This window comes from Diadema setosum, chromosome 7, assembly GCF_964275005.1.
Source record: "Diadema setosum chromosome 7, eeDiaSeto1, whole genome shotgun sequence".
NCBI classification, from domain to species: domain Eukaryota; kingdom Metazoa; phylum Echinodermata; class Echinoidea; order Diadematoida; family Diadematidae; genus Diadema; species Diadema setosum.
Genome location: NC_092691.1, coordinates 30,192,387 through 30,203,511, shown reverse-complemented (window position 1 = coordinate 30,203,511; position 11,125 = coordinate 30,192,387). Strand labels below are relative to the sequence as shown.

At 35.9% G+C, this 11,125-nt stretch overlaps 1 protein-coding gene across 1 annotated transcript; it reads right to left on the bottom strand.

Annotated features, from left to right (window-relative positions):
- LOC140230527 (lysosomal acid glucosylceramidase-like) lies at positions 1 to 10,243 on the bottom strand. Its single transcript, XM_072310671.1, has 10 exons — positions 10,228 to 10,243; positions 8,789 to 8,986; positions 8,150 to 8,302; positions 6,401 to 6,534; positions 4,480 to 4,652; positions 3,977 to 4,214; positions 3,221 to 3,424; positions 2,751 to 2,914; positions 1,136 to 1,255; positions 1 to 342 (listed from the first exon to the last, which is right to left on the bottom strand). The coding sequence occupies exons 1-10, from the start codon at positions 10,241 to 10,243 to the stop codon at positions 237 to 239; spliced, it is 1,506 nt and encodes a 501-aa protein (XP_072166772.1). The 3' UTR covers positions 1 to 236.
- Between the last annotated feature and the right edge of the window lie 882 nt (positions 10,244 to 11,125).

Below are 11,125 nucleotides of genomic sequence, written 5' to 3'. Positions count from 1 at the left end.
AGGTTGTGAACGATGCAAGCTGCAAGTCACTCTGCCACCACTGCACAATTCATTCTGCCAGTCTGGGTAAAATGAAGGCAGCATTTATGATTTTTGATGCTACGAGATTATTGCTATTAGTAAAAACCCCTCTCTGATGCCACAGGGCTGCCAGCAAGGGAACCAAACTGTTCGTGAAAGAGCAAGTGTGTTGCCTCTCGTATTAATCATTCTGAGGAGAAAGTGTGTTCCCTTCATCATTTGTCAGTCCACAGGTATGTCTGGATGGATCTTGCCGGGATCTGAGCGAGCATAAAACCGACATCGGGGTCTGAGATGACCACGTCCATGTCTTGGTCCTTCCTGAAAACCAAACAAGAAAAAAAAAAAAGACACAGCAAAAAAAAAAAAAAAAAAATGCATAATCAGCTCTCCAGGAAGTCTTTATACTGTCCACTGTACTTTTCAACCCAAGAATGAATGAATGAATGAATGAATGAATGAATGAATGAATGAATGAATGAATGACAATGTTGCAATAATAATAGAAATAATGATAATGATAATAATAATAATGATGATGGTGATGACGATAATAATGGTAATAATAATAATAATTATTTTATTATTATTATTATCATCATTATCATTATTATTATTACTACTACTACTACTATTATCATTAAAGTCATAGTAGTAGTAGTAGTAGTAGTAATAATAATAATAATAATAATGACAATAGTAATCATCATAATCATGATAAACAGTCATAACTTTTGTTGCAATGAACTAACCAGTTTATTCATAATTTGTCACATTCTCTGCAATGCTTCTCCCTTCAGATTTGATACAACAGATATTCAGTTATCAAACTCATAAATGATAAAAGTGACGAACATACTTTAACATTTAATGAATACTTCCCATACATACTAAGGGAAAATCGTACTAAAATCAAATGCTGTGTGTGCATGTATTAATGTGTATGTGTGTGAGAGAGTGTATGTGTGCATGAAGTGTATGTGTGTGTGTGCGTGTGTGTGTGTGTGTGTGTGTGTGTGTGTGTGTGTGTATGCACGTATTATCTGCAACTCTTTCCACAAAGGTATTATATGCCCTCCTATTTGCACTGCTGATAGCAGTGTGATCTTCTCACCTGTTGAGCAGCACCAGTGCGTAGCTACTCTGGTCTGGTAGCTGGAATGCTATGCTCTCTAGCTCTGTCTCACGGTCAGCAGTGTGGTGGATGCGGTGAGAATCTGGCAACACAAATTTACTGGAGCACGAGAAATGGACAGAAGATGCAAAAACATATCATATAAAATATATCATATAATCTATGAAATACCTGTAGACCTATCATATGAAACATATTGTGTAATACATGAAATACATGTAGTCATGTCATATATGTCATATGAACTAGATTATGTAATATATGAAATATATGTAGACATGTTATTTAGAATATACTATGTAATACATTAAATATATGTAGATATGCTGTATGAAATAGATTATGTAATACATGAAACATACATAGATATGTCATATGAAATAGATCATCTAAAACATGAAATATAAATAGACATGTAATATTATAATAATATACTATGTAATACAGGAAATATACGTAGATATGTCATATGAAATAGATATGCAATATATAAAATACATGTAGACATGGCACATGAAATATATGCAGACAGAAAGTGAAACCAAGTGTAAATATGTGAAACACAACAAGAGTCCTGTAAGGATAATTCAAGATAATTATAATTACAGAAGAAAAAGGAAGCAAATGTTAAACAAGTATAAATATGTACATCTGTAGCTCCTGTGTACAGGTCAACTGCAAAGGTTTAGTTTTCATCTGTTACTAGTGAGGGGTCTATGATCAGCATGAACTGGGGCCCGTTGCATGAAAGTTACTATTATGGTAACTCTGCCATCCAATGGTAACTTCCATGGCAACAATACTCAACAGCCAATCAAAATCAAGAATTCCATGGAAGTTACCATTGGATGGCAAAGTTACCATAATGGTAACTTTTATGAAACAGGCCACAGGTCTATTGTACAGAAGAGCTGAGATTATGCATTTTTTTTCTGCTGGTAACTCATATACATGATGTACTCGCATTTTTAATTGATGCATTGTGTTTAGTGCTTATCGTGTCTTCTATGTAATCTGGACAAAACTGAAAACAAGTAATTTCTGACAAACTTGGATGTCCTCACCACCATACATATACATATCTCTCACTGTAACTCTACAATGCCTCTGTTAGGCAACAAAGTGCACTCTATTTCATAGGTTTACAGGAAGAGTTTCATTTCTTTACGATATACATTGTGACACCATCACAGTATGTTGACTGCCAACAAGTTTTCAATACATTTATACTGTATTCTTGTTATTTCATATCTTTTCCTGTCCTTGATACCATAAACAAATCTTTAAAGCCAAAATAGAGACACACATTGCATCCAGAGTGATCCAAAAACATCACAAAGTTTTCCCCAAGACCAGTAATACGTTCACATCCCTACTTTGACATGTTGATATAATATTATTATTGTGCTTCCAAAACAAAAATCTTATGAAGACAATCAAATTTTGCATATCTGTTTCTAAAAAAAAAATATACATATCACTAGGTCACTTGTAGAAGGATTTTGTCATATGTTTATATGCTTCTTTTTTTTCTTCAACAGTGGAAATAAATGAAATGAAATGAAAAGTGGACATTTTTTTTTTCTCAGTGTACCTGAAATGTCCCAGGTGATAGTACATGGGCTGCTTATAGAAGACGTCTTTCTCCGCATCCACTATAATTGGCGCATTGAGGTAATTTGCGACGAACGACGGACCCCCTCGAGGATTTAGGACCATATTCCAGTCCACCCATCCAGACACCCAGTGGTTCATATTCTGCACATCAAAAAATCAAAAAGAAAAGATTTTCTTTTCTTTTCCGGAGACAAAATATGAAATTTTAAACTTTCATAATTTTTCTGTTGGATACTTACTTACTGTGTATCAAAAAATCAAAAAGAAAAGATTTTCTTTTCTTTTCCAGAGACTAAATATGAAATTTTAAACTTTCATAAGTTTTCTGTCAAGTTCTTATGAATGGTAATCCTGAGTGGCATTGCAAGGCAATATTTTTTGTCAAAGCAGAGATATTCCATAAATGGTTGTTTTGTGGGTCTTGTCTTTGGGACCAGGAACCGGTACCTGTATGATGCTATGGCTGTACCCCTCCCCTTGCTCCCACGATCCCAGAGCGCCGTGGCCATAGCAAGCCTCCGTGTAGAGCATGAAGTAGTCCGGGAAGTACATGTGGGCTAGGTCCAGCTTGAGGAGCAGCGAGTCCTGGTCCCAGTACCAGTGGATGCCGATACCAGACACGTAGGGGGCTGACTCAGCATCTCTGAGCACCTAAGGAAGTGGTACATATTGTGACAATAAAAGTATATTGAGTAACAGAATCCAACTCAAACTCTCGACTCCAAATGGTAGCTAGTCCAAGTGGAAAACAGTCATGGGGTGGTATGATGCACAACTCTGTTATGTACTCCTCAATAACACACACAAAAGAAACTATCCTGCCCCCTCCCCCCCCCCCCACCAAAAAAAAAGAAGAAGAATAAAGCAATTCTCTTCAACATCTTTTATAAGACTAACAAGCTAAATGATGTTAACAACAGCACTAAGAGGCATCCCCATTATTTGAGTTAAAGATGTGAGTGCAGTACACGGCAAGAGGAGCTGACATAAACCTGTGACCACCTGACTTTCATCAGATGTCTCCAAAATCAGATTCTTAAATTTCCATAATATATTTCCAACTCAGAAAAGTTTCCCTGAAAATGTGCATAATAGTTTCATAGTTTTGGAAAGAATTCTTTTTCATTAAAAAAAAAAGAAGAAGAAAGAAAATGTTTAATCATAATGTGTTCAGACAAAATGACCAACAAAACTGTCACTCACAACATCTGGCCATCCCGGTAGTTCAAACCTCTGGTCGTCCATCATCATCATCTTGAGATTCTGGAAGCCCCCAGCATGGAGGGCGGGTCCGAGGTCCAGCTTGATGAAATCCCTCTCCATCTCGGGCGTGAAGTAGCACGACGGCGTCTTGTAGCCGACGATACCCCCGGCCATCGGCTCATTCTCCACCGTGATGCCCCAGAATGTCACATTGTGCTTCTCATACTCATGCAGAAACCTGCAGTTGTATAAATAAGGATCACCATATCGTATGAGGAAAAGGTATATCATCCATATCAGACTCTTTTTACACAGAGGGCTGGCTAAAGATTCTACTTGGTCGTTTGTTTTGTTTTGCTTTGTTTTTGGTTTGTTTTGTTGTTTGTTTACATTTGAACATCTCAATATGGTCAGGAGAAGCACTTTGTCTAGCACTGCAAACAATCAGATTTTTTCCAAGATATGTAAAGATTTATGATCTGAATTCTGTGAAATCATATCACCTGACAAAATAGTTGGCCCACGTCTTGAAGTATTTTTCCCCGGGCTTCCCAATGAGCTGCCCGGCCCCGTGGAAGTCCCCGTTGGTTTTCATCCACTCTGGCGGGGTCCAGGGGCTCCCGAACAGCTTGATGGGTCGACGGGACATGGATATTCCCTCTTGCAGAAAGGGAATCTGAAAAAAAAAAAAAAAAAAAAAAAACGCGGCATAGATGCAGTAAACTCTCACAAACTTGAACATTTCTCTTCCAGATATGCCAAAATGCAGTATCTGCAGAAACATCAAAATGACCAGCAATCAGGGGCCCATTTCATAAAACTTGTTATCAGTGACAACTGCCACATTTCTATGACAAATTTGCTCTCAGCCAATCAGATGCAATGATTTCTGTAGCTTGTAACAAATATGATAACTTGTCACTGATAACAAGTTTTATGAAACGGGGCCCACGATTGTCCAGTTCTTATGTGGCAATTGGTGCAATTGTTATTACTTGAGGTTCTCCAAACTATGGGCCAAAACACATACTCTGGCTAGGATTACAAAAGCCAAGCAAAAAAAAAAAAGTGCAAAAAATATAATGCAAAATTATTTCAGGGATCATTACTTGTTCACAAAATTGACAGAGAGAACTGCAACAGCACAAGCAGTGTCATAATTTCCCTATCACTTTGTTTAAAATAGAAACATCTATCTGTGTGCTGTTAATCTATCTACACACCACAGATGAATTTCTCAGTTTCTTGGCACATTGTAGGTACATTGATCCTACTCTAAAGTGTTAATCATAGCAATCAGCGACAGGTATGTCTCAGGAAACAATTGAGTATATGAATATAAGAACGACCCAAGTCCAATTTTTGGCAAAATTCAGTTTGACATGGGAAATTGTTGCTTATGCATGGACTCATCTTATGTGTAAATGATAAATCCTAATTACCCCCAGAAGTGCCTGAAATGAATGAGTTAAATCTTATATTAATGTAAGAATGAAGGACTTGGGTCATTCTTACATTCATATAATAGCGCCCTCTCTCATCCTTCTCCCATCTCTACAGCAGAATATCATGTATATGAATCAAAGAACGACCCAAGTCCACCACACATGGCCTCTCCACAATTAATGTAAATGTTAATTGTCATAATAATATATGTTCTAATTTGTATATACAATGTTGCCTTCCCATCACAGTTAAATAGCATATTATTGGACAAATAAAAAAGATATGAAGTTTTTTTTAGTTTACTCGAAATGATCTTCCATGGACTTGGGTCGTTCTTATATTCATATACTCAATTGGTTTCATTTGCTCATGCATTAAAAGTATGGTATAGTTTCAGTTGAGATGGGTCTTCAGGTTTCCAACACTTTTTGAGATGATGATCTTTTGAGATAATGAAAAACCTCTTATGAAATATGAAAGAGCATATAATCTTAAGAAGAATTCAAAGTTTAGTTGATGAAATTTGGTTTTGAAATGGCTGAGATATCCAAAACAGACCAATCCTAATAAAAGGTGGGACCCACCTTTTATCAGGACAACTTTGTTTTACTTTGTTTTTGGACATCTCAGTGATTTCAAAACTGATTTTCATCAAATCCTCTGAGATTTTGTATGCTCCTTAACACTGATTAAAGTGGTATCGAAGTATCTTGCAAAAAGTTAAAAGTTGAATTCTAATCTCAAGCAATACCATACCATCCCTATAAACATTAATGCCAAAGTCATTTCTCTTGCCAATCATTTGTATTGAATCCGAAAAGACATATACTGTATAAGGAGTACATGGAGGAGAGTTAATGGATCAAACTGTAATACTGCTGACATTTGGACATGAACCATTTCAACTTCACAGTTAAAGTCATAAAATCTAGAATTGTTTAAATATAAATCTCTTCACCAAGCTTGCACCACAATCACCTTGTACTCCAAGTCTTCGGTGGCCAGTGAGAAGTTGACCAGGTTGAAGTCACCGGGATGGTCATTGTACGAATAGTAGCGTGGCGACAGATCCGTGCAGCCAATGGGGACGCGAGACACGGTATATTCTATCCCTGCAGAACAATGAAAACATCATGAGGATTGACACGGGCCTTGCCCCATCCATCAATAATCAGCAAAAAAAAAAAAAAAAAAAAAAATTACATATAGAGACTGCTCTTGGCTTTTATCATTTATAGTCCACCTCACCTAAGTTGAACATGAAGGGCCCGAACAAATGTCCTTTGACTTGAATTTCAACTAACACAATATACTGAACACATGTTTAAGTCCATCCATGGTAGAATGTCTCTTTGACCTAGCCAATTTTTGGACTTGTGCGAGGTTGACTCCGACGAGCTCAACTGCATGAATTAAAGCATCTAAGGTTGAGACACAACAGTACACTTAATAGCAGGCATTAACCTTGTGTTCAGTTACTGAAGTTTGTACTAATTCTGAGACATTGGAAGGGTTGAAAACAGAAGATTACAGATGGAGATTAAATTCACAACAATATAACAAGTACCCATAAAATATTAGAAGCTGAAGGATTCTTCACCTCCCTCACTGTCTGGAGAGACCAGCTTAGTTGTTTAATAGTCATACACTCTCTGATACCAGGAAAACCTCATACCAATTAATTCTCTAGATAACAAGTTATATCAATGACAAAAGATTTGGCCTACTTAATAAAAGAAAAAAACCATTAATATTCACATGTATGATCAATTAACAACTTAAACTGTCACACCAACTACCCAATATAAAGGTCAGTTTGCTAGGAATTTCACATAATTGTGCAATGTTTCTGATGCTGATGATGACTATATATATATATATATATATATATATATATAGATCATTATATATATATATATATATATATATATATATATATATATATATATATATATATATATATATATCATTATATATGTATCTTTCTTCTCTCCATGACAGTACTTTGTGGGTGGGATGAATTTGTTTGCAAATGATTTTTAACCAGCAGTACCTATTTTCAATGGTTAAAAACTTGCAGACATCATTTAAACAAGTGAATTTGGCAAGAAGGTGACTTCTTAAACTTGCCAATGCACCTTGTTCAGGACAAACAGGCAAGTTACAATGACAGGAAAAATTACAAACTTAGCAAGTTTGAACAAGTTGCTGTCCTGTCTTCTCATCCTAAATAAGGTATCTTGGCAAACTTAAGCCTTTATGATACCTGTGGCACTATCACAAAGATCTATATCATAAAGTAACACAAATCATGCCACAAAGTAATCTAATTGTGACCCTCTGTCCAAAAGAATCAAAGAGAGGCCAATAAACTAAACTTGTCAGCCAATCATAGACCGGGCATAAATGAATTAGCACACAATCTGTCATATGCCTGCCGAGATTGGCGCGTGACTCTGTCAAACAAAGAACACAATGCAAACCAGGTAAGGTAGAGGTAAACAAGGTCAGTTTTCCTATGAGTCAATTAACTCTGAGTAATTTTGATATATCCAGGGTTGTTGTTTAGGTCAAAAGGAGCTGACATCTGTTATTTCTTGAATCTTAAAGGTAACAAAATCCAGTGATATAATCTACTACCTCTACAAAGCAAAGACAACAGAGCGGTGAAGGGTACACAGTATGGTGTGTTCATGATACATATACACAGTTAGAGAGAGTTCTTACCATCTGGCGAAAAGTAGGACTTCAGGAGATTTGTCCGCGTTGCCTGCGACACATTGAATGTATTTATTGCTGTGGCGTCTGTCGTGGCACCTCCAAATCCAATAACTGACTGGTATTTGGTCGACTTATCGATCGTGAATGTTACAGCTGAGCCTGGGTTAGAGATCACAGACACAAGGGATAGAAGAATTACATATTTCTGTATGTATATGTTTATATGTTTCTGTATATTTTTATACACACTATATATCTATAATATATATGTGTATATATATATATATATATATATATATATATATGTGTGTGTGTGTGTGTGTGTGTGTGTGTATTATATATTACTTGTTTATTCATTTATCTAATCATTTATTTTCATTATATATTCAAAATTTCATTCAACTGATTACAAGTGAGAAGTAAGGTACAAAACAGTAAATTTGAGATGGAAATAAACAAATATAATCAAGCAAATATGATCAACATGCAATATGAGGGACATAATAAAAAGCAGACGCTTGTAGAATGTAGGCTCCATAGTAATGATTGAAGACTTCATTACATTGTACAATGTATTATAATAATCATATCCACCTTAATCTACTCTCTTCATTCAGCATTCATCTCTCTCTTCTATTAACCTACCTGAAGCATTGGAGGTCTTTGACATGGGAAAATCCCTTTTGATCAATCTGTCCCCCGTAGAATTGCTGGAGGTGTACAGGGTAAATCTCCCAGGCTGGAGAGGCTCATAGCCCTCAACTGTGTCACAGTGGGTTGAGTTACACCTGCAGACAAAGGCATCCCCATTGGAGAACTTCTCTGGGTAGCATGGGGTGGCACCTGCAAAGGAAAATCATTCATGCATGTCAGGTCCTCCTGGAACTTTCTAATCCCATTCATGGGGATTTTCACCTGTTGAGGACGAACTTGATTTTGCTGTAAGATGCATTTCCCAGAGACACCTGCCCCAGCATACTCGTGAATAGTCTTCAACAGGTTAATTAAATGCATCCTAACCAGCTATTGAAATGACATTGAAAAAACCTGGTGGACATTTTTCATCTCAATCACTGTAATTAGTTGTTGTTCAATAAGTTGCTTTTGTTACTACTTGCATATACAGCTAATCAATTCAGCGTATGTGCTTAAGTCCTGAATGTGTGTGTTTGTGTATGTACATGTGTATGTGTATGTGTGTGTATGTGTATGTGTATGTGTATGTGTATGTGTATGTGTATGTGTATGTGTATGTGTATGTGTATGTGTATGTGTATGTGTATGTGTATGTGTATGTGTATGTGTATGTGTATGTGTATGTGTATGTGTATGTGTATGTGTATGTGTATGTGTATGTGTATGTGTATGTGTATGTGTATGTGTATGTGTATGTGTATGGATGTATACTGTGGGTTTAGGGTCTCCTATCTTTTATTGTAGCATGACCATAATATGAATATATCATACCCTTACAGATGACAATGTTTTAAGGACAAACACACAAATCTCATTTATGATACCACACCACAAAGACCAGCAGATGCCTACATGCTATATAGACTAAATGATTACTACAAATACAAATACCAGTATTCTTTTCCTCTGCAACACATTATAAACCTTTTATGACATGTGTTTAGCTCATCAGTATACTATTCAGCAGCCCTCTGCTTTGCCCTGTATATACCTCCCCTCTCAAAGTGATAAGGACTTTTTTCTTGCCATTGAACAGTAATCTGGTGGCATGTTAATGGGAACTTGAATAAACAAAACTTGATCGCATGCTGAAACCTTACTGTTTGACTTTGGACCATCCTGTTTTATATGACTAATCTGATAGATATGTGATACACATCAAGAGTGCCATTTTCATTTCAGTTCTAAATTTGTTATATCAATATTTTGAAAGAGGGGGCGTAGCAACACATCATGACATCATAAAGTTCACTCTAGAGGAGACATAGGCTCTACTGACAGCTATGTGTATGCATTCAAATTTTGTATTTAAAGTTGCATTTGGACAAGGAAGACTATGATCACAAGATGAAAGTATGTTAATGACTAATGAAAAGTGTGATAATTACTGCTGTCTGGAAACATGCTAGTTATTTGAATGATTAAGAGATACATGTATAGTATTTTTATTTCATTTACTATCACAACAGTAATGATAAGTGTGTCTATGGCAACTGCAGTTTGCAGTTTAACACATATATAAAGATAATTTAAGTTTGTGTTGTTGTTGTTGTTGTTGTTGTCGTGTTTTAAAGAAAGAAGAGAAAAAAAAAATGGGGCCCAATACAACAAATAATTTACCCCAGACAATACTGACATAAATCAAACATAATAAATCTTAAAGGTAGCAAACAAGAATAAGTTTGTGTTCACTAAAAACAAATCTAGGGTCTTGATTCATAAATTCAATTAAGCTTGTATGAATGGAGCTGGAGTACTAGAAGCTGATTTGTTGTTGTTGTTGTTGGTGTTGTTTTGCCATTGACTTCAAATTATTGCCTTAGTACAGTCACAATTATGTTCTGTTACAGAAGTTGAGAATTATCAATGGAAAAGTACCCTGGGGCTAAGATAGTAATGAGCTCAATTTCCTTTAGGAGCTTTACTCCTTGTAGTGTTCACTAATATGCAGATTAATCCAGCAAACCCTGGTATTATTCTGCAAATAGAAATTATCATTTTGTTCTCATTGAAATGTAACTCTGAATTTACTTCAAGGCCTCATTTCATTAAAAAAAAGTTGCAATGATAGCAACTCTTGCCAGAATGGCAATTGTTATGGTAACAACAAGAATCCAGCTTCCTGATTGGCTGTTGCTAATCTTACAACACTGAAAAAAAAATATGGAACTGGCTGACTGTATTTCAACCTGCACAAACTCAAGATATTTGATATTCTCTCTCAATTTGAGAGAGAAACAAACAGGAACTCTCATCATTATGTGTTGTCAATGTCATCATCAGATA

What these genes read in the sequence shown, in the direction of transcription:
- LOC140230527 (XM_072310671.1), bottom strand. An exon ending in TACCGGGATGGCCAGATGTT is followed by an intron (nt 3,425 to 3,976) that starts GTGAGTGACAGT and finishes CCACTTCCTTAG; the next exon opens with GTGCTCAGAGATGCTGAGTC. An exon ending in TATCACCTGGGACATTTCAG is followed by an intron (nt 1,256 to 2,750) that starts GTACACTGAGAA and finishes CTCGTGCTCCAG; the next exon opens with TAAATTTGTGTTGCCAGATT.